Here is a 21,451-nt window from a genome sequence, read left to right on the forward strand (position 1 = left end):
GCACTTAAAATGTGCATACAAATTGAGATCATTTTTTTCACTCTTTTGTAAACTTTATAAGCATAATCACTGAGGCAAGATACAAAATCACTACCAAAGAGATAGTATTCCTCTATGTTTGAATTGACTGCTGGTAGAAATTTTAAGTATCTTTTAGCTGAAAAGTTGACATGTTATATGAAATATTGTAAAGCTGTCTCTTTTATTGTCAGGAGAAAAACAGTTGAAGGGCCTTTGTGAAGGGAAAAAAAAAACAGTATATGGACTAACTTTTATCACAGGTCATTGAATTAAAATTTCCAAAATTTCATTGTCGATAAGGTCAACTCTTTACAACTCTCACACTTTAATTGGGCTGCAGTCTTATCACGCCCAGTGAAAGCTTTCACAATTTCACTTTCACAAAGAATTCAATCTTAACAAGTTTTTGCTAAATAAGCCAACTCTGAGAACTGCTGTTTATCATTAGCCAAAGCAGTGATTCATCATTTTAACCCATATTTTAGCCATTTTTACAAGTTTTTAATTCTCCATTTAAAAAAGAGTAATTCTACTAAATTGAAAATCTGATCAACATTTTTCTCTGTCTAAACCAGCACATATACATGTCAAAGTGCAAATTTTCAGACTCATTTCCCATTTCCTTATAAATTTATCTAAAAGATAAGCATCTAAATAATTAGTTTTGTTAATTTTCAACAAAATTCAGCATTTATTTCCAACCCACTAATACACAAAGAAAAGCAAAAAACAAACTCTTTGAAAGGAGGTATTATTGATGCACGGCTTCAGGGCTGCTAATTCATGCAGGATGTAAAAAGTGACCTTCCCCATCAATGTCAACATCATAGATTCATTTCTCTGCATACACTCATCAATGTGTATTTTCATTCATTAAAAATAAATCTCATATATAGTTTAAAATTTATTTTTACTGTTATTTTACTCTAAATCATCCATATAAAATTAATGGGAAAGGATTAATTAAATTGCCAAATTATTAGTGTCCATGCTTTTCAGTTAAAGAGCAAAGCTAATGTTCGTCTCTCAATCAGTCATTCCAGGATATACTTCTGATGTGTTAGAACTATTGAACATCATTTAATAATTGTGTCTTTTTCACCTTGTCAGTTTCTTTTTAAGCCCCAAACAGGTATAACCATAGCTATAGCATGGAGCTTCACCAAGGTCGGGGTTTTTTTCTTTAAATAGACTTTAATCATCAGGAAATTTTGACTTTTCAATTGTGCTTTTCATTCCTACCTAATTTTTTTTTCTCTGTTGGTGCGACATTTTCTGGTTGTTTGAACAGTTCATTTTAATATTAACCACAAGAACAGTGATGGTTTATGCAATTATTCTCAGGGTTTTATCCACTGAAAGATATAAAGGACTAGACCTTTGGCAGGTCCACGATATTATAGCTCCTATTTCAAATATGCCTCTAAGTACATCCTACTATTTTTAGATGGCAGCTACCTAGTACTAGTTCAGCAGTAAAGAGAATGGTCTATGACCTTTTCACCATCATTTTCACTGGAAAAATTCATCTCTCTGACCTTTGGTGATTTCTGGATGTACTAAAAATTTTAAATCATCTGTTTTATTTTACTCAATATTCAGCTTGTATTAAAACTTCCTGTATTAAATCACAAAGTGTATTTCCTGTAGGGAATACAATTTTAAAATTACATTTTAAATGTATAAGTGAAAAAATGATAACACACAGTACAGATTATTTTAGTATATATATTTGCTACTGGCAGGAAGTAGAACTTAGAAGGAATCAAGCACTTGTAAACAAAATACACAATGACAGTAATTGTTAGAAATTCTTAAATTCCATTTTGGAATCAATGACTTTACGTGGCATGTAATCTAAAGTTTGAAAGCACTGACTCTTGCAGTAAGTAAATAATTTCTCTGAAGACTGGCTGTGCAGGTCTCTGAAGACACGTGACGAAATCTCGCTTTTCAGCTTTTCCGCTCTAGCAGCCAGTGCCTTAGCACACTCTGTTCTTCCCCTAGTAGCATGTTCAGATTAATTTCTTGGGATGGTAATCTTGTCAGCCCTTTATTCCCTCAGCACGGGAGTACCAAATTTTCCAATCAACAATCGTGCCTAAGCAGGTTATGCTTTCTAGGCTTACATAAAAGCAGCGAAATATTCACCAACAAAGAAAATCAGATTATCTACTTTTCATTGAGTTGGCATGTACTAAACACAGCTTTTTACACTTTTTACTTTGAAGTAATAGACTCATAGGCAGTTGAGAAAATAGAACAAAGAATCCCCCATGCATCCTTTTTTACCCAGCCTCCCCTGATGATGACATCTTATAAAGCTCTAGTGTAAAATCAAACCAGGAAATTGACATTAGGGTATTACCGTTTTAAAACCTGCATTCATTTGTGTGTGTGTGTAGTTTTATGCACTTTTTTTCATGTACAAATTTGTATAATTACCACCACAATCAAACTAATTGCTTGTTCTATCATCACAAAAGAACATCCTTGGCTGCCTCTGCGTGTTTGTGTCTCCCTCCCTGCACTACACCCATCCTTGTGCCCTGGCAGCCACTAACCTGTTCTCCATTTCCCTAGTTTTATCAATTCAAAGACGCTATATGAATGGAATCATATACAATGAAATGTTGTGAAATTAACTTCTTTCGCTAAACGTAATGTCCTTGGGGGTCCATTTGGTTTGTTGCATGTATCATTAGTTCACTACTTTTTATTGCTGAGTAGTATTCCACTGCATGGATGTACCAGAGTTTGTTCAACCATACATCCACTTAAAGACATTGAGTAGTTTTCAGTATTACGCTATATAAACTGCTCTAAACATTCACAGGTTTTTGTGTGAAATAAGTTTTCATTTCACTGGAGTAAATGCCCAAAAAGAGTACAATTGCTGGGTGGTACGATAAGTGTATTTTTAGTTTTGTAAAATCTGGAAAACCATTTTCCAGAGTGGATGTACCATTTTACATTCCCAAAAACAATGTATTTGAAATCCAGTTTCTCTTCACCCTCCCCAATATTTGTTATTATTATATTTTTTATTTTAAATGTTCTAATAGGTAGTAATATCTCATTGTGGGTTTTGTTTGCATTTTCCTGTGGTTTTTGTTTGCATTTTCCTCCACCAGAGTGGAAGAAACCAGAGTGCCATCCAGCCCACTTCATGCCACTTGTCCATCTTGATGCCAAACAAGGATGGAGACTTGGCTCTCCACTTGGCCCTGGAGACAACAGGTATGCAGACTAAAGACTAGCGCAGCTTGCATCTCCTCATTCTACTTCATTGATGCCGTGGGGTAGAGGCTCAGCTTCCAGCTGGACTCCACTAACACTACTACCCAGGAAGAAACACCAGAGGATTGCCACCTTCCTCTACTGAGTAAGAGGTAGATCGGCTCCCCACTTATCTTTGCCAAAACCACGGAGGATGTGCAGTCAGTGAGGTGGACAGTGTATATTGTACTGTAGTGGTATTTTGCTGGAGTACAGTGGGTATTGTCAAGAAGCTTTTATGTTCTGTTAGACTGCCTTTTTCCTGGTCCTTTGACCAGAACAAATAGGCTTTGCTTGGAGTTCATTTTGCCTGTGCCTGTTGGTGGTCCAGGTGGCAGGCTTCCCCGGTGCCCTGTCTGAGTTACATGAAAGGCCAAAAGAAAAACCAAGGAACTGAATCCCACGCCATGCCTCACATCCTGGGGTAACTGGTCCCTCTTCCATCTTTATCCCAGCTTTCAGAGAATTCTGATGTTTGTTTATTGTGTTATGTCCAGTGTGTTTAAAGAAAAACGACCTGGGAAGAATTGGACTACTTCACATTGGCTAGAACAAGAAGTCTTCCCCAAGCAATTTCTTTTTGTAAAAGCTTTATTGAGATGTAATTCATAAACCATAAAGTTCATCATTTTAATGTGCATAATACATTGGGTTTTAGTTTATTATCAGAATTATACAGCCATCACCACCATTTGATTGTAGAACATTTTCATCACCCCAAAAAGAAATCCTGTACTAGTAAAAGTTACTCTCCATTTCATCCCCTACACTTCCCTTTCCCCTCCCCTGCCCCACACAAGCCCATGGCAACTACTAATCTAATTTCTTTATGGATTTGGCTTTCTGGAAATTTCATATAAATGGAATCATATGATATATGGCTTTTTATAACTGGTTTCTTTTACCTAGCATAATTTTCTCAAGGTTCCTTCACATTGTAGCATGCGTAAGTGCTTCACTTCTTTTGTTTCCCAGTAATATTCCATTGTATGGTTAGAACACATTTTGTGTTCTAACCATATGTAGAACCATTCATTGGTTACATTGTAACCAATGTAGAACCATTCATTAGTTGATAGACTTTTGGGTTGTTTCAGTTTGTGGGCTATTATAAATAATGCTGCTCAGAACATTCAGGTACAGGTTTTTGTGAGAATATATGCTTCATTTCTCTTGATCAGATAGTTACGTATGGAATTTCTGACTCACGTGGTAAGTCTACGTTTAACATTTTGAGGAGCTACCAAATATTTTTCCAAAGTGGCTTCTCCATTTTACAATCTCACTAGCAATGTACGAGGGTTCCAATGTCTTCACATCCTTGGTAACACTTTACATTGTCAGGATTTTTTATGTTAGCTGTCCTGCTGAATGTGAAGTGGTATCTCCGTGTGTTTGATTTGCATCTCCCTTATGATGAATGATGTTAAGCATCTTTATGTGTGCTTATTGGCTATGTGTTTGTCTTCATTGGAGAACTATCTATTCAAATTCTTTCCCAATGTTTAAGTTTGTTGACTTTTAGAAATTTTTTACATATTCTGGACACAAGTTCCTTATCAGATACATGATTTGCAAATATTTTCTACTATTCTGGTTTTTTTTTTTAATTTTCTTAATGGTGTCCTTTGAAGCATAAAAGTTCTTAATTTTGATGAAGTCCAATTTATCTATTTTTTCTTTTGTCACTTGTGCGTTTGGTGTAATATCTAAAAAACCATTGCCTAATGCAAGGTTATCAAGATTCATTTCTATATTTCTATAAGTATGTTGCTTTTTAGCTTACTTTTAGTTTTATGATCGATTTTTAGTCAATTTTTGTATATGACATGAAGCAAGGCTCTAACTATATTATTTTGGATGTGGATACCCAATTTCCCCAGCATAACTGATAAAAATAAATGATTTATTTCAGGACTCTCAGTTCTATCCCACTAATCTGTATGTCTATCTTGATGCAAGTACAATATTGTCTTGATTACTGTAGTTTTAGAGTAAGTTTCTGGGCTCCTTACGTTCGCATATAAATTTTAGGATCAACTTATCACTTTCTGCGACAGAAGAATGCAGCCGGGTTTTGGGTAGGGATTATATTCAATCTGTAGATCAATATGGAGACTATTGCCATCTTTATTATGTCTTCTGATCCACAAACATGTGATATCTTTTCATTTATTTCTATCTTCTTTAATTTCTTTCCATAATGTTTTGTAGTTTCCAGGGTATGAGTTTTGCACTTTTTTTGTTAAAATCAGTTTTAATCATTTTATTCTTTCTGATGCTATTGTACATGGAATTGTTCCTTTTTATTTTCAGATTGCTCATTAATAGTGTATAGAAATACAATTTATTTTTATATATTGATCCCGTGTCTGGCAATCCTGCTGAATTCATTTGTTAGTGCTAATATTTGTGTGTGTATGGTGGGGTGTTTCCTTAGGATTTTCTACATACAAGATCATAGCATCTGCAAATAGACATAGTTATACTTCCTCCATTCTAATCAGGAAGTCTTTCATTTCTTTTTCTTCACCAATTGACTGGGATAGAATATCCAGAACAATGTTAAATAGAAACAGCAAGAGTGGACAGCCATGTCTTATTCTAATCTTAGGGGGAAAGCATCAGTCTTTCATTATTAAGTATGATGTTAGCTATAGGCTTGTCACAGTTCTTCATTATCAGTTTGAAAAAATTTCCTTCTATTTCTTAGTTGAGTGGGGTTTTCTGTTGTTGTTAGGTGAGTGTTTTGTTTTGTTTTTTAATCATGAAAGGGGGTTGGCTTTTGCTGAATGATTTTTCTGCATCTGTTGAAATAATCATGTGATTTTTGTCTTTTATTCAATTGATATGGTGGACTACATCGATTGAGTTGATATGCTAAACCAAACTTGAAGTCCTGTAATAAGTCCTACTTGGTCGTGGTGTTTAATCCCTTTTATATGTTACTGGCTTCAGTTTGCTAGTATTTTGTCATTGAGGGTTTTTGCATCTATATTCATAGTGGATATTGGTCTGTAGATTTTTTGTGATATCTTTATACATTGTTTTGGTATGAGGGTAATATTGGTAATACTGGCCTCATAGAATGTGATGTGAAGTGTTTCTCCTCCTTTTATTTTTTGGAGAGTTTGTGAAGGATTGGTATTAATTTTTCTTCAAGTGTTTGGTAGAATTCACTAGTAAAATTTTCTGCCCAAAACTTTTAAGCTTGAAGAAAATATTGTCTTTTTAAACACAAATCTCAAAGTAAATATACATTCCAGTAAGCTGTGTTGAGTTTATAATATAAACTTCTATTTACATTTCCAAAGCATGAATGTACTTTATCATTCTTTTGTAAAACCATATATCTTGCTATAAAAAGAGCATAATTCTTAAGGTACCTCTTCATTCTGGTGTCAAAGACAGATGTCCTGTTTGTAGTGTAGGATTTCTAGTGGCTTCGCATCAGTACTTTATCAGTCAGGGGCCAGTCAGGAAAACAGAAACAATGGTAGGAATCTAAACACAAAAGAACAGGAAATTGATAACAAAGGTACTGGCATTTCTGGAAGAACAACTGGTGATGGGGCCTAGAGGAGCAAGAAAGGAGATGTAATACCTAGAGATTAAGAGCTAATGTTCCTAGCCTGGAGCACACACTTGATGCTGCGCTGTTGGAAGCTCTGTCAGGGCTGATTCTAGGATGTTAAATAAGGACCATTTCATATAGAAAAGTGCAGCTTCCATTTGGACTGTTGAGTCTGAAATCACCTCACCTCCACTACCATTACAATGACACCAGCAGTTAGCACTGGGTGGGAGCTAGAAGCTTCTCTTTCCCTTTATCATCCTGATCTCCTGCCAGTATCAAAGGAGCTTAAGATGTGTAGTCTCCCAGCCCTGACCATACACAGCAGAGTGTACAAAGGCAAGTGGGAAAATCCAAAATGCTTCTGCAGAACTTATTATAAAATTAAACATTTGATTTAAAATGCCTTAACAGGAAAAATGATAGTACATGGCACCTGTTGGGAAACTTTATTTTTTTACCCCAATATTTTAGAGCAAAATGAAATTATCACCAATATGTAGCAGGATCATTTACTTATAGATTTTAGTAAAAGTCACAAAGAGGGTTTATAGGCTTAAATTGGCACAGAGTACTACATAGAAATTTCAAACTGCTAGTAAGAGAACAAAGAAATTTGTGGGGGTTTTTCCCAAATTGTACTCAGGATATTAACTTGTTTGTGTGAAGGAGAAGAGCAAGGAATAAGTCTGCTCTGCTTTTATGGTATTGAACACCATAAAAGTATTTAATCCATTCAAAAAAAGAGAAGATTAATAAATCACTGAGGATCAGCCTTTAAACTGCATTTCACATTTGTGCCCTAAGCAAGCACCTCTTACCCAGGTCATCCTAATTTAATTTACAAAACCTGAAAATATATTCATTCACCTGCTATCTCTTCTCCAACTCTGTAGTTTACACTCTAAAATGTTCATGGCTTATTAAACAAAACTTCCATAATTATTTAAATGAAAAGACAGACCTGGTTCTAAATCACATGACTGTTACTGTCCCCAAATTCAGGCAGTGCATGTCATGCAATGGGGGCAGAGACACACACAACATTAGCAACCAGAGGTATAAACGTAAAGTGGTTGTCCTGGGGAAACATACAGTCAGGCACACTCAACAACAGCAAGGCACACTCGATCCCATTGACCTGCATACCCCGCATAGCTCACAGAGGCAAGCTGAGGAGGGGAGAGCAGGACTTTCTCATCATAGAAAGGGCTCTAGGAGAAAGACCTCACATGATGCTACTATTCTACATATTAATAGAGAAAGAGCGATAGGAAATGGCCACTTGATTTTGAAAGTGTAACAAGGGGAGCTTATTTTAATAATGTCATGGGACATTAAAAGCAGCCTTGTGGGAAAGGCGGAACCCCAGAGCTCAGGCACTGCTGTCAGCTTGTTCTTTCATCAGGCTGACTCAGACCAGAGTCTAGCTAGCTACCAAAAGCGGGAGGAAATGAGCTACTGACACCAGCCATCTCAAGGTGTCTCTCCTTATAATTGTGAACTGTAGCAGCCAGGGAAAGAGAAAGAAGAATTTAGAGAAGTTTAGAGGACTTAGTAGCAAATAGGCACTTAATCTTTTGACTGTAGGAAAAAATGTTGTTATACTGTAGAATGGAAAAATGTAATGGGATTTCACTTATATATAACAAATTCTTTTGTATTTTCTACTCAAAATTTTATGAAAACAGATATGTGTAAAGAGAAACAAATTTTTAAATATATAAACAAAATATGATTTATTTTATTTAGTCTTTCAAATGATTTTTATCTTCTAGTGTCCTAATTAGAAAATTAACTTAATTTTCCTCTAAAGTATAAGAAAAAATATTTTTATCTTATAAATAAATCACTTTCTATTCATTTAAGTTATATAAGCATTATCTGTTAGCTGAATTGTGTTTAATCTATTAACTTATTTTAAATAATAGACTCTAAAATACTGAGTTAATGATCCTTACCCGGGTTAAGAAATTACCATCCTGAGGAAAACTGTTCCAATAAGCATATTTATGATGACCATACATGTTATTATATAACAATTATAAATACAGAATGCCCAATTAAATTTGAACTTCAGATAAACAACAATCGGTTCATAATCACCTTATTGGTTTATTCTACTCTGAACCAATTGTTAACACAAAGATAGATAAATAGATGATGGATGATGATGGTAGGTAGATAGATAGGTAGATAGAACACAATATTTGGGACACACATGCTAAAACATTTCTTGTTGTTTTCTGATTCTCAATAGAGGAAAGAAAGAAAAAAGAAATATTTTTAAACCAGAAAGCAGAGACCAAGGGAAGGGCTATAACCAGACTAACAATAAACTGGTTGCTTTGAAAAGCAGAGGAGGTTTTAAGTTGATCTCCATGGGAGACTGGTGGAGCTCCTAGTTGCTGCAAGATATGTATTTCTCAAGCTTAAAACCCTACAACATGCAGCTCAGAAGAAAATGGAACAATCAAAAGAATTCTTTTGACTTGGAAAAGTCAGTCTGGAGCTAAAAGGAGTTTATAGCTTGGAGTAGGATACACTAATAAAGTAGTTATAAACTGTTAACAAAAAGATTAAGAAATCAATTACAAAATAGAAGCTAATTACAAAATAAACTATTTTTTCCATTGTATTCATAATAATGCTTATTATATAAAATTTGAAATTGTTAGAGAAATATAATTAAAAACACTATGTTTTCCCAACCCAAAAAAGTAATAGAGAAAGACAGCACTTTTGTTTTTGAATAGGTGTTAAACCAGACTATAATGCACATCACAGGTAACCTGCTAAGAGATTGCGAAGACAGAAAGGAGTCTTACCCTCTTATATAGCCAAGCTGATACAGTCCATTGCACACCTATTTTCTTTTTTTTTTTTTTTTTACATCTTTATTGGAGTATAATTGCTTTACAATGGTGTGTTAGTTTCTGCTTTATAACAAAGTGAATCAGCTATACATATATATATATCCCCATATCCCCTCCCCCTTGCCTCTCCCTCCCACCCTCCCTATCCCACCCCTCCAGGTGGTCAAAAACACCGAGCTGAGCTCCCTGTGCTATGTGGCTGCTTCCCACTAACTATCTATTTTACATTTGGTAGTGTATATATGTCCATGCCACTCTCTCACTTCGTCCCAGCTTCCCCTTCCCCCTCCCCGCGTCCTCAAGTCCATTCTCTACGTCTGCGTCTTTATTCCTGTCCTGCCCCGAGGTTCTTCAGAACTAACTTTTTTTTTTTAGATTCCATATATATGTGTTAGCATAGGGTATTTGTTTTTCTCTTTCTGACTTACTTCACTCTGTATGACAGACTCTGAACATCTATTTTCAAGGTAATAATAACTAATCCTCAAAGGGAGGACCGGGCAGCACCACCTGGCACGTAGAGTTCATCCTAAATTCACCTGGTAACTCAGGGTGGCCATCTGTGTTAGCTAACTGACCTATCCAGAGGGAAAACAAACTTCTCACGTTCTTATGACAGAAGGTAGTTTTGCAACTTGGAGCCAGGTGCCCACTAAAGTTAGGCTCCTGCCCATCCACAGAGACTGGGAGATAGGGATGCTGTCTTCCTCAATGTTTATGTTTCCTGTTGTGTGTGATGGGGGCGGTGGAGGGGGCAGGAAGACTTAAAACATTTACTTCTCATAGCTCTGGAGGCTAGGAAGTCCAAAATCAAGGCGGTCGACAGATTGGACAGGTTTGGTGTCTCGTGAGGACCCTTCCTGGTTCATTGACTTCCAGGTTCATTCTGCTCACTGTGTCCTCACAGGGCAGAAAAGTTTGATATTTACATTTCAAAGAGATGGTTCCCAGATCTTTGAGAGAATACGTTCCTGGTTCATAAAGCTGACAAAGGACTATCTAGTCTCCAAAAGGATTTACATATATTTCAAAAAGAGGAGAAATTACAGTTACAAGTTTTCTAAAGTAAATGCTCTGAGAAAAAGGAAGAGAGGAAGATTTCTTCTCTTATTTTCAACAAAAAGAAATAAGCCTCTTATTTTTAAATTGTATTTCCCCTTAAATATTATAAGAAAAGTTAAGGAGGTATCTTGATACTACCTATACGTAGATATAATCCCTTTAGCGTTTTGGTATATTTTCTTTTATAATATTTTATATGTCACTTTGTTTCTATAGCTTTAATTGTACCATATAAACATAATTTTGTGTCTGACTTTTTTCTCTTAACATTATCCTATGTTATTTACAAGTATCGCTTTTAATGGTAATATTTTAATTGTTACATTATGGTTCATTTTATACAGCAGTTAATATTTTGGTGGATAAAGCTTTTATTCCTGCATATTTAACATTATTTTCTTTTGAAAGATTATCAGAGGAACTTCCCTGGTGGTCCAGTGGGTAAGACTCTGCACTCCCAGTGCAGGAGGCCTGGGTTCAATCTCTGGTTGGGGAACTAGATCCAGCATGCATGCTGCAACTAAGAGTCCACATGCCCCAACTAAGACTGCATGCTGCAACTAAAAGATCCCACATGCTGCAACAAAGATCCTGCGTGCCACAACTAACGCCCAGCGCAGCCTAAATAAATATTTTTAAAAAAGAAAGATTATCAGGAATAAGGTTTCTAAGTAAATAAGAATGAACCTTTTAGAGGGGCTGACGGAGAGCCCCATTTACTTCGACGTTGAAAGATCATTAATAAAAAGTCACACCTCTTCAATCAAAAAAAAAAAAAAAAAAGAATGAACCTTTTAAAGCTTTTGATAGATGTTGCTGAGTTGCTAAAAATTACTTTTCTAAATAACACAGTATGTTTTATCCAGTAGTTCTTCTCTCCCTCATTCTTCAAGCAACTGCACAGTTCCTATGATTTTTAAAGTGACTTGAACAATTCCTTCTCCTTAATCCAATTAAATCCTCTAACGCATTTAGAACTACTGGGAATCACGAAAAAAATAGTCCTGTTATTTTTTTCCCTCTTTATAGAGAGAGCCCACACGTTTTGCCCTCATTGGAAGCCATCACTTGACAGTGAGCCATCACTGACAAGTCAATAGAAGCTACCAAAGGTAAGAGGAGAAGGAATACTGGATGAATCTCACGTTACCTTTGACCATGGTTTGAAGCCTTAATGAACACTTGTGATAATTGTATCCTCATATAGAAAAACAGATTGCTCAACTTCAAATTAATAACTGAAAGGTGACTTTGAAATAATCTATTTGGCTGCATTACATATTTTTCTTGCTCTGCTGCAGGCTGTCCTGTTTACCCTAGAAACGGACTAAAGTAAACCCTGGAGACTCCACTGACTTGAGTCTCTGAAGCAGCCACTGAGGTCCTTTGATCAATGGATTAAAAAAAAATAGGTCCCTTAAACAAAGCATCTTTTCTCTCTCCCTACCCCACCCCCAGCTTTTCCACTTTTGTCAGCTGTTTGAAAGATCTAATTAAAGCCACTGTGTTTTGATATACAGCCAGCCCCCAACAGGTTGAATTACAAGTCATTCTGTAGTCAGAGATTCAAGTCAGTGTTCTAGCTTTTAAAGTTAAAACAGTGAGTAATAAGTTACATTTGATCAAATTCAGCATCGGTTTTCAGGCAGAGAGATAAAATGGAGGGATATATAATTTTTAAATTAATATACAGAACTTAGCTCCTCTTTGTCACAGTTCTGTTTTAAATTACCCCACGTCCCCTGTAACTAACAACAACAAAGAATTAAGCGCTATTTTCACATATTGCTAACCAACTAATAAGATATTTAACATGAGATACTCCGGAAGCATTTTATCACCGTATCAAATCCACCCCATTAGTTGACAAATATCTTTGTTTATATAGAATAGAAAAGTACTTGGCCAGGAGTATTGAGGAGACAAAGGATAAGAACTATACAGCATTCTCAAGAATTCAGGATGTAGATGGAGAAAAAATACAATACAATACAATACAAAAATGCAATACATAAAATTGTAACTAAAACAATACATGGTATTAAACAAAAATTATGATATACTCAATATTTCTATAATTTATTAAAGTGTACAAAGTTTGGCCTTCACTAAAACTCTGAATTTGTTATTATTACCACCATACAATGGATGAAGAAATTGGGATTTAGGGAGACAGGAACCTGCCTAAGATTTCAATTCTAGTAAGAGATAAAGTCTGACATCAAATTCATGATTCTGAATATTCCAGGCAATTAAATGTCTAGAAAATCAAAACTGGAGGGGAGCATTTATGACAGATGCTGGATTTGACTGGACCTAAGCACATAGGTCATGTTAAGTGAAAGACAACTTTGTTGGCAAAGGCATGACAAATGGAATTCCTGAGGCCTCCACTGGAATTTGGAAAACAGTGAGTGGACCAGGTTGCCTGGAGGGGTGGCTTCAGGAGAGACTGGAATAATAAGGCTAAAATGTTTATACTTTATTAAGTAAACCAATGGGTACTAATGAAAATTTTGAAAGAAGCCAGTGACATTTTATCTTTGAAGAAAATGACAGTAGGCTTCAATAAAGTATATGAGTAAAAAACGTTCTTTATATTTTTAAGAAATTTCTTCTAGGAACTCGGGACTGCCATATTATGCCAGAATATATTTTCGGACCACTAAACTTGGCAAAAATGTTATAGGTATCAACTGTCAAAATCCCTTCCCAGATGCTCCTATTGTATTTGATAGTAGCTGAAGGATATCCGTTCATGTCAACTGTCTCTTTGTAGAAATGCCCCAAGATTCTGAGGACCATTTTTCTGGTTAAGAAACTTAGGTCATTGTTATCTTAATAAATAGACTTTGTTTTCAGGGACTTTGAACATACTCTGAGGCAGTGTTGATTCTCAATCCTTGAGATTCCAGGAAACTGGGAAGAGGCATGGCAGAGAGGAAGTGAATGGCACAACAGTGACATGGGTTTGGAGTCTACTGGATGAGGCTTTAAGACAGCCAATAGATTCCAGTCTGGGGTTAGGGGACATTGCTTCTTTGTCTTTCTTTTCCAGGTCAGAGCTGACTAGCTTCCATCTTGCAATAGAATAAAGGTGTATAGCACTGGTTCTTTCTCAAACACAACTTTGTCCCTCTTCTAAAACTCTTTGTCAGTGAAGCATAGGGAGAATCTATGAGTCTGAAGGATTCACTAAAATTCTTCTTATGAATACTATGCCTGTTAATTTTATAACACTATATGGAAACAAGACACACCAGGATGGATATGATTAATTAGCGTTCTGAAAATGTTCTCAATGCTTAAATAATTGGAGATAAAAGTTGAAGCAACATAATGGAAAGTTATTCTTTCACTTATTCTTTTTCTTCTATTGTCTGATTCCACATATCTTGATATTTTAAAAACATGCAAGATTTATTTGTTCTTATGTATGTCTTGAATAGCTTGGTATAATTGATACCCATGGAATATGATTATAATTTTTATGGCATTATTTGACTCTCAGAATTAAAAGACAGTCATCACTGAAGCATAAATATGAATTAACCTATATTTTATTAAGCCTCTGCACACATCACCATTTTAGACATCATAATAACCTGGGCCTTTGCCCTCGAGTATTAAAACATGGTTATAGAGAAAAACATACATGCTTTGAAGCATTTCCAAAGTTAGCAGTCAGTAAGCATAAAACAATACTGTAATAGCACAAATTAAATGCGTACACGTAGAAATGACAGACTAGACAGAGTAAGAATATTTCTGACAAACTAGACAGATTTGAGTAATAGTATTTCTGACCACATATGGTGCCTCTGTCCCACTCAGCAGATGGGGACTTGAAATTTCAAGTTCCCAGGATTTGCCAAACCCCATTCTATGACCTACATAAAATAGGTCATCTTTGTTCCATCTCATTAAAACCCTGATGACATTGCCAGTCCTGAATATAAAACAAGAATGAAGCTTCTAACACTGTAACCCAAAATATGCAGGGGGATGAAGAAATTCCTCTAGATTCATAGAAATCCATAAGAAGATTAGAGGTCATTTTAATAAGGTAGAAGACCCAAAGAAATGCTGTGCACGATATTCAGAGAATAAAAGATCTCATTTGTTTGGTTCAACAAATATTTATCAAGCACCTTTACGTATTAGGCATTGTTGTGGGTCTGGGTGAATACAAGCTGATAAAATCCCTTCCCTTGGCGCTTACAGTTTAATGAAGGAAGAAAAACCAAGAAAAAACATACAGAGAAAAGATTTTGGATGCCAGGTGGGAAGTAAGATGTTGGGAAATGAACTAGAAAGAAGACAGAATGTGCTGGAATGGGGATTCAATTTAAACAGAGTGATTAATGAGGGCTCATTGGGAAGAGGATATTTGAGCCAGGATCATAAGAAGGCGAGGGAGTGAACTCTGTAGGTATCTGGGGGAAATGTGTTCTAGGGAGAAGGAATAACGAGACCAAATGTCCTGAGCCAGCGGAGTGTCTGGTGAGTGAGAGACCCAGTAAAGAGGCCAGTGTGGCTGGAGAAGAGCGAGCAAGAGAGAGAAAAATAGAAGAGACTGGAAGGGTCATGGGGAGCCAGGTTGTGTAAGGCTGGCTGAGATGTGTTAAAGGCTTACACTTCCACTCCAAGCAAAATAGAAAGCCCTGGCAGGACTTTAAGCAAAGGAACGACATGATCTTACACATGTTTTAAAAGCATGGCTCTGATGCTGTGTTGAGAATTTAAAAGAAAAATCTAAACAAATAATGCTCCGTTGCCTTGAAAACAAGGAGTCCATAGAAGTATCTATCAATCGAAAAAAGAAATGCCTTGTCCTTTGTACAAAGATGTGGATCCTTTGTTTGGGCATTTGGCAGAAAAATGGTGGTAAAGTTGGAGCTGATGCATCCACCCTGTCTAAGCCTGTCACTCTCCTGCCCAGTGCACACAGAGGAGCCAGCTGGCCAGGATTAGGTGCTTCCTCCCACACAGGGAATGAAGGAAGGCATGGGCCTTGGGAGCTTATCATTGGCAAGTGCAAAGTGAACGACCTCTCTCTCTCCTCCTGTTCCTACTAAGATGAAAATCAGCTTAATCTCAAGAGCAAATAAACAGCATTTTTACTGATAAAAATAAGGTTTCTTTACTTCAATTACTTTCTCGAAAAATATATGCAGCACACAATCCTCAGAGTAAAATGCAAAATCCCAAACCTGACATCCAAGGCCTCATCACCACAGCCCTGCTCTGTCTCCCATCTTCTATTTTTTCTGAACACACACAGTGAGCGTTAGCCAAACCAAACAGCCATTTTCTGCTCCTTTGCTCATGTTATTTGCTCTGGCTGAAAAGCTTCCCCAACTCCCACTTCTCCTGATCCAAAATGAAGCTACAAAATGAAGTTGAAAGAGCAAGAACTTAAAATGAGGAGCCTGGGTGACTAAATATTAAACTTTGACCCCCGTCTCTTAAACTTCCTCAGCCCATTTCCTTATTTGCCTCACATAGTGTGTTATATGCCAACTAGATGATATATGTGAAAGTCCTTATAGATTACAAAATAAAAACATCACATGAATTTATTTAGTCAATAAATATTTATTTCATTGAAGGGGACAGATTGAAGAGAATAGAGGGAATGTAGGAAGAATTTAGGAATAAGAAAGCTCAGTGATAAGTGCTGTCACAGAGGGGGTCTACGGCTGCCTAAGGATGTTCTCCTCCACTGCACCTAGTCATATGGTGGAGAGAAAATAGTCAGTCCCACCCTTAACCCTCATGGGGCCTGGGGCAATTGTACAAAATGGAAACCCATATTCTATGTGTCACATACCTTCATAACAACAAAATTGCAAAATACCTGTAAAACTATGGTTTTCATATAACTTGAAAATCTGAGAAACACCAAAGTTGGCTGAATTCAATTACTGTTACACATGTCCAGGATTCTATTTATAGACTGGTGGTGTGATGAGTAATAAAACAAAGGCAAGCATAATTAATGAATAACTTAATATATTCCATTAAATTTATTTTTCTTGTCTTCATTTTGAGAAAACCACTAATGCTGTGCTAGAAGTATAAAATACACACAGAATTTGAAGACTTGCTACCCCAGAAAAAGAATGTAAAATATCTCATTAATTTTTGTATTGATTAAATATTGATACAATATTTTGTAAAAATTGGATTAAGTAAAACACTATTGAAATTAAAAAATATATATATATATAGTACGTATTGACTTTCAAATGTTTTTGATAAAACTAGGCACTGAGCAGTCTAACACTAATTTGGGATAAGTCCCCTTTCATTTTATTTCTGAGGCAGGGAAGATGATAGTGATCGTTGCTCCTTCAATCCTTTCCTTGAACAGACATAAGAAGAACACGGCAGGAACAGGGCTGGAGCTCAAGAACCTGACTCAGCCCAAGTCCACCTTTGGCCATGCTATGCCCTGTTACAAGAGAGTAATTCTGAGCCTGATTATTAGTGCAGAGGGAAGGTAGAGAGGACTGAATAATATCGGCTCTGTGAACAGGAAGAATCTGTAGCACCTGGAGGACGGCATGCTCTCACAGCTCCCAGAAAACCATACCCAGAAAACCCTCCTTCCTCACCGAAACTTGAAATCCTGGAAAGAATTTCTTTCTAAAGTCACAGGAGGAAAGGGATAGCATCCAAACTGCCTCCCAGAAAACTGTATTTCATGTTTTATGTAAGTCAAAGAGTATCTGTGAAATCAAGGACTTAGGAAGTTCCCAGAAATAACCTTGAAATTGAAAAGTAGTTGTAAGTGACTTATAGTCTGTCAGATGGGTTTTGCATCTTTAAGCTGTGTTGATATTTGCCTTTTTTCATTACTTATTCGACAAATATTCACTGGTCTTTTTCTTCTGGTTAGCTCACAGTGAAAAACGAAAACAAGAAACTTTCTAATTTTTGGACTCATATCTTTTTACGGCATAATTTAAAAATAATTCTTCTAATTAAACATTTCTCAAAGAGGTGATATTTGAATGAGCACGTTGTAAGCTTTGAACATGGAGAATATTTACTCTGCTTTTTCTTCCAGTCCAACAGAGCAATTTTGAAAACTGTGCTAAAAGCATTTACTTACAAGATCATATCTGGGCCAAAGATACTTGATAATTTTCAAACTGGCTGCAAGAGAGGAATGAGATTAAGAAGACAGGCCATTCTGCATATTATCAAAAGGAGGGAAGGGATCAGGGGCACCTACCAATCATTTTCACTAAAGTATTGTAAATCTAAATTTTCCACGTGCCTGAGACATAGTTTTATTATTGTAAAGGTTATCTTACATATGAAAAAATATACCTTTTTATAGATTAATTGATTTTTGTTATATAAACAATAAAACCATGTATTCGAAGGGCGTAAATAATTATACGAAAGTGCTACTGGTATGTGTGTTCATGTGATGAGGTGTGTTCTTCCCTTGTTCCTCTGCTTTCTGAATTTTAGACTTTCTTCTATGATTTAAGTAACACATATTAGGAGGACGGGGAGGTTCTCGCACCTAGCCATGACATTCACCTAGGAAAATCTGATTTATATCAACTTGTTGGTTTCTTTTCTCTCATCTACTGAGCAAGCTAGAGGAAATCCTACACCTCTGAAAGTTAGTATGTCGCCACAAGGGGCAACCGTCAAGCTTATCAGGGCCTCAGTGCCTGCCGCTCTTTTATTTTTCCCAAGCCATCTCTCTCCTACTGCCTTATGGGTATTTCAGTCCTACATTTTTCCAAAACCCTCTATTTCATATTCCTTCCTTATTTTCAACAGTTTATCTTATTTTTAACTGAAAGAAAAGAAAGATAGAAATCATTCTGCAAGAACAGTGTCACCTTTCTCCACATTACACCATCACTCCCTCCTCCTTTCAAAGGTTGGGTCTTTCTCCTGGTGCTCTAAAAACAATCTCTCGGGCTTCCCTGGTGGTGCAGTGGTTGAGAGTCTGCCTGCCGATGCAGGGGACATGGGTTCGTGCCCCGGTCCGGGAAGATCCCACGTGCCGCGGAGCAGCTGGGCCCGTGAGCCATGGCCGCTGAGCCTGCGCGTCCGGAGCCTGTGCTCCGCAACAGGAGAGGCCATAACAGTGAGAGGCCCGCGTACCACAAAAAAGTAAAAAATAAAAACAATCTCTTTTTCAGTCTCTAACCTGTTCTTGACAAGGGAGACGGTAGAGGTTATACTCTCTGCTTGAAAGTTCATTGTTAGCAAATCCAACTGTGAGGAAATCTAGGGTCATCTGTTCCCAGACATGAGTAGTACCTGCAGTAAACAGTTACTGGATCAGGAAGGGGTCTCAATAGGTACAGTACCTTCGTGTTATTCCTTAATTTATTTAACAAATGTCGAATGTCCTCAAAAATGTTTACAGTCAAGAGGGAGGAAACATATTAAGCCAGTAGTTGCACAGATCATTAATTATATTCTATTAAATGCTCTGAAGGAAAGATACAGGATGTTGAGAGTATATAACAGGGGACCTTGCCTAAACTACGGCATTAGAAAAGCCTTCCCTGAGAAAATGTCAGTTAATTGAGAGGTGGAGGATAAGTAGGAGTTAGTTAAACAAGCTGTTGGGGAAAGGGCCTTGTAGGCAAAGTGATCATAAAGCCTGGCATGAAACCTGAAAGCTATGAAAATTGAAAGTAGGTCAGTGTGGCTAGAGTTTATTGACCAAGGAGAAGAAAGGGTCAAGAAGGAGCTTCATAGGTATGCTGGGACCAGATCTTGGAGGGGCCTGGTCTTATCCTATGATCTTATCCTGCGGGAGCAATGGAAAGCCACTGAAGGATTTAAATCGATTGGCCTTATTTGCATTGTTTTTAAATGTAGATTTCAGATTTTTTGTTACCAGCACCAACTAAAACACTACTATTTTAACCCATAAAATGCATATTAAATTCCAAGAATACATTACTATTGGGTTTTTCTTTCTGGTTATCTAAATCCCACACCATTGAATGCACAGCTCACCTTTACTTCCATGAAGCCTTCTTTGAGCATTTCAGGGCTCAGTGATTTACAATTTTGTGAGTTCTTAGAGCCATTGCAGCCTTGTCGTTCCCTGTCGGAACATTAGCTTCAGGAGGACAGGGATTACTATCTGCTGACTTTACTGGTCTATCCCTATCACATAAAATAGGACCTGGCCATAGCTGGTACTCAGTAAATATTTGTTAAATGAAAGAATGTACTGCCCTCAGTAAGGTTTTGGGATTCAGGATTTGTAGTAGTCGTTTTGGAATTGTTATATTAATTTATTATTAAGCCTACTTTGCCTGAAAAAAAAAATTCTGGCAAAATACAGCAAATATACATATTTGTTTAAGGTATATATGTTGAGATCTTCATAAATGTCCTGCTTCACATATAGTTTATATATAATATAGTAAATTATACATATGTATTAAATATATATTTATGCAAAGCAGAACATTTTTAAATATACAAACTCATAGATTTGAAGGAAATGCCGAACAATCAGATTCCAAGGAATATAGGAAGCAGGGTAACTCTGGGGATCTCAGCCATGGAAACTCTCAGGTGGTCTTTTTAGGGCCCCGCCTTCTGTGTTTGTGTGGCTTCACTTCAGATTGAGATTTTTAGGAGATGACAATGAGCACAGATTGGAATACATGCATTGCTTGCGCTCTGCCCCTTTGAATCTGGGATGAGGGAGGGACAACTTCCAAAAGGAAAAGTGAGGTGCTCTTAACAGGCACCAGAACAGCTGACAAGGGAACATCTGCAATAAATAACAGATGTCCAACACACAGTTGTCCCTCCATATCCACAGGTTCCACATCCTCTGATTCAACCAAACACAGATCAAAAATATTCAGAAAAAAAATTCCAGAAAATTTCCAAAAGCAAAACTTGAAATTGCCCACATGCTGGCAACTGTTTAACTAGCATTTGCATTGTATTATAAGTAATCTAGGGATGATTTAACACGTACAGGAGAATGTACATGAGATATACGCAAATACTATGTCATTTTATATAGGGAACTTGAGTATCCTCAAATTTTGGTATCTGTGGGCCCGGGGTGGGGTGGGGAAGGAGGGTGGTAGGTCCTGGAACCAACTCCCCACAGAAACTGCAGAACAACTGTGCTCACTTTACCATGATGCAGTGTCTCTTCCTTTCATTAAATGCTATAATAGACAACAAGGTATAGGTACAAAGAGGCTTCAGTTCTTGAAAACTTAGAACAGTATGGAAGTATTATCTGTATTTATGTAAAAGAATAATTATTTATAATTAATAATTTATTTATAATTTTATATGATTCATATTAAAATGTAGACCAATGTGATGAATTCTAAAAGTGGCCACAAACTCTTTCTCTCCCTGAACCCATGTCTTTACAAGTTGACTTTACAGGTCCTCCCATTAATAGGTGGAATCTTTTCACCTTTGATTTGGACATTAGCAAAGGAGACACGAGCGGCAGAAGCTTGACAAGCAGTTGCAGATTGGAGCTTGACCATGTGAACAAGCACACATGGCTAGTCAAGACAAGGATGACAGATCGCATAAAGAAGACACAAGCCATACCAGCTGAGGCCTCCCAGACCAACCGCCAGCCAACCTGGGCTGA

At 36.7% G+C, this 21,451-nt stretch overlaps 1 protein-coding gene across 1 annotated transcript in view; it reads left to right on the forward strand.

Moving 5' to 3' along the window:
* The window catches only part of SOGA3 (SOGA family member 3), a 108,542-nt gene extending 90,320 nt beyond the window's left edge, over nucleotides 1-18,222 (forward strand). The window contains exons 7-8 of the mRNA XM_032650815.1: nucleotides 11,842-11,924; nucleotides 17,888-18,222. Of these exons, the coding sequence (XP_032506706.1) occupies nucleotides 11,842-11,901 (60 nt within the window). The 3' untranslated portion in view covers nucleotides 11,902-11,924; nucleotides 17,888-18,222. The remainder of the gene's footprint in view (nucleotides 1-11,841; nucleotides 11,925-17,887) is intronic.
* Nucleotides 18,223-21,451: the final 3,229 nt, after the last annotated feature.

Source organism: Phocoena sinus, chromosome 12, assembly GCF_008692025.1.
Source record: "Phocoena sinus isolate mPhoSin1 chromosome 12, mPhoSin1.pri, whole genome shotgun sequence".
Lineage (NCBI taxonomy): Eukaryota > Metazoa > Chordata > Mammalia > Artiodactyla > Phocoenidae > Phocoena > Phocoena sinus.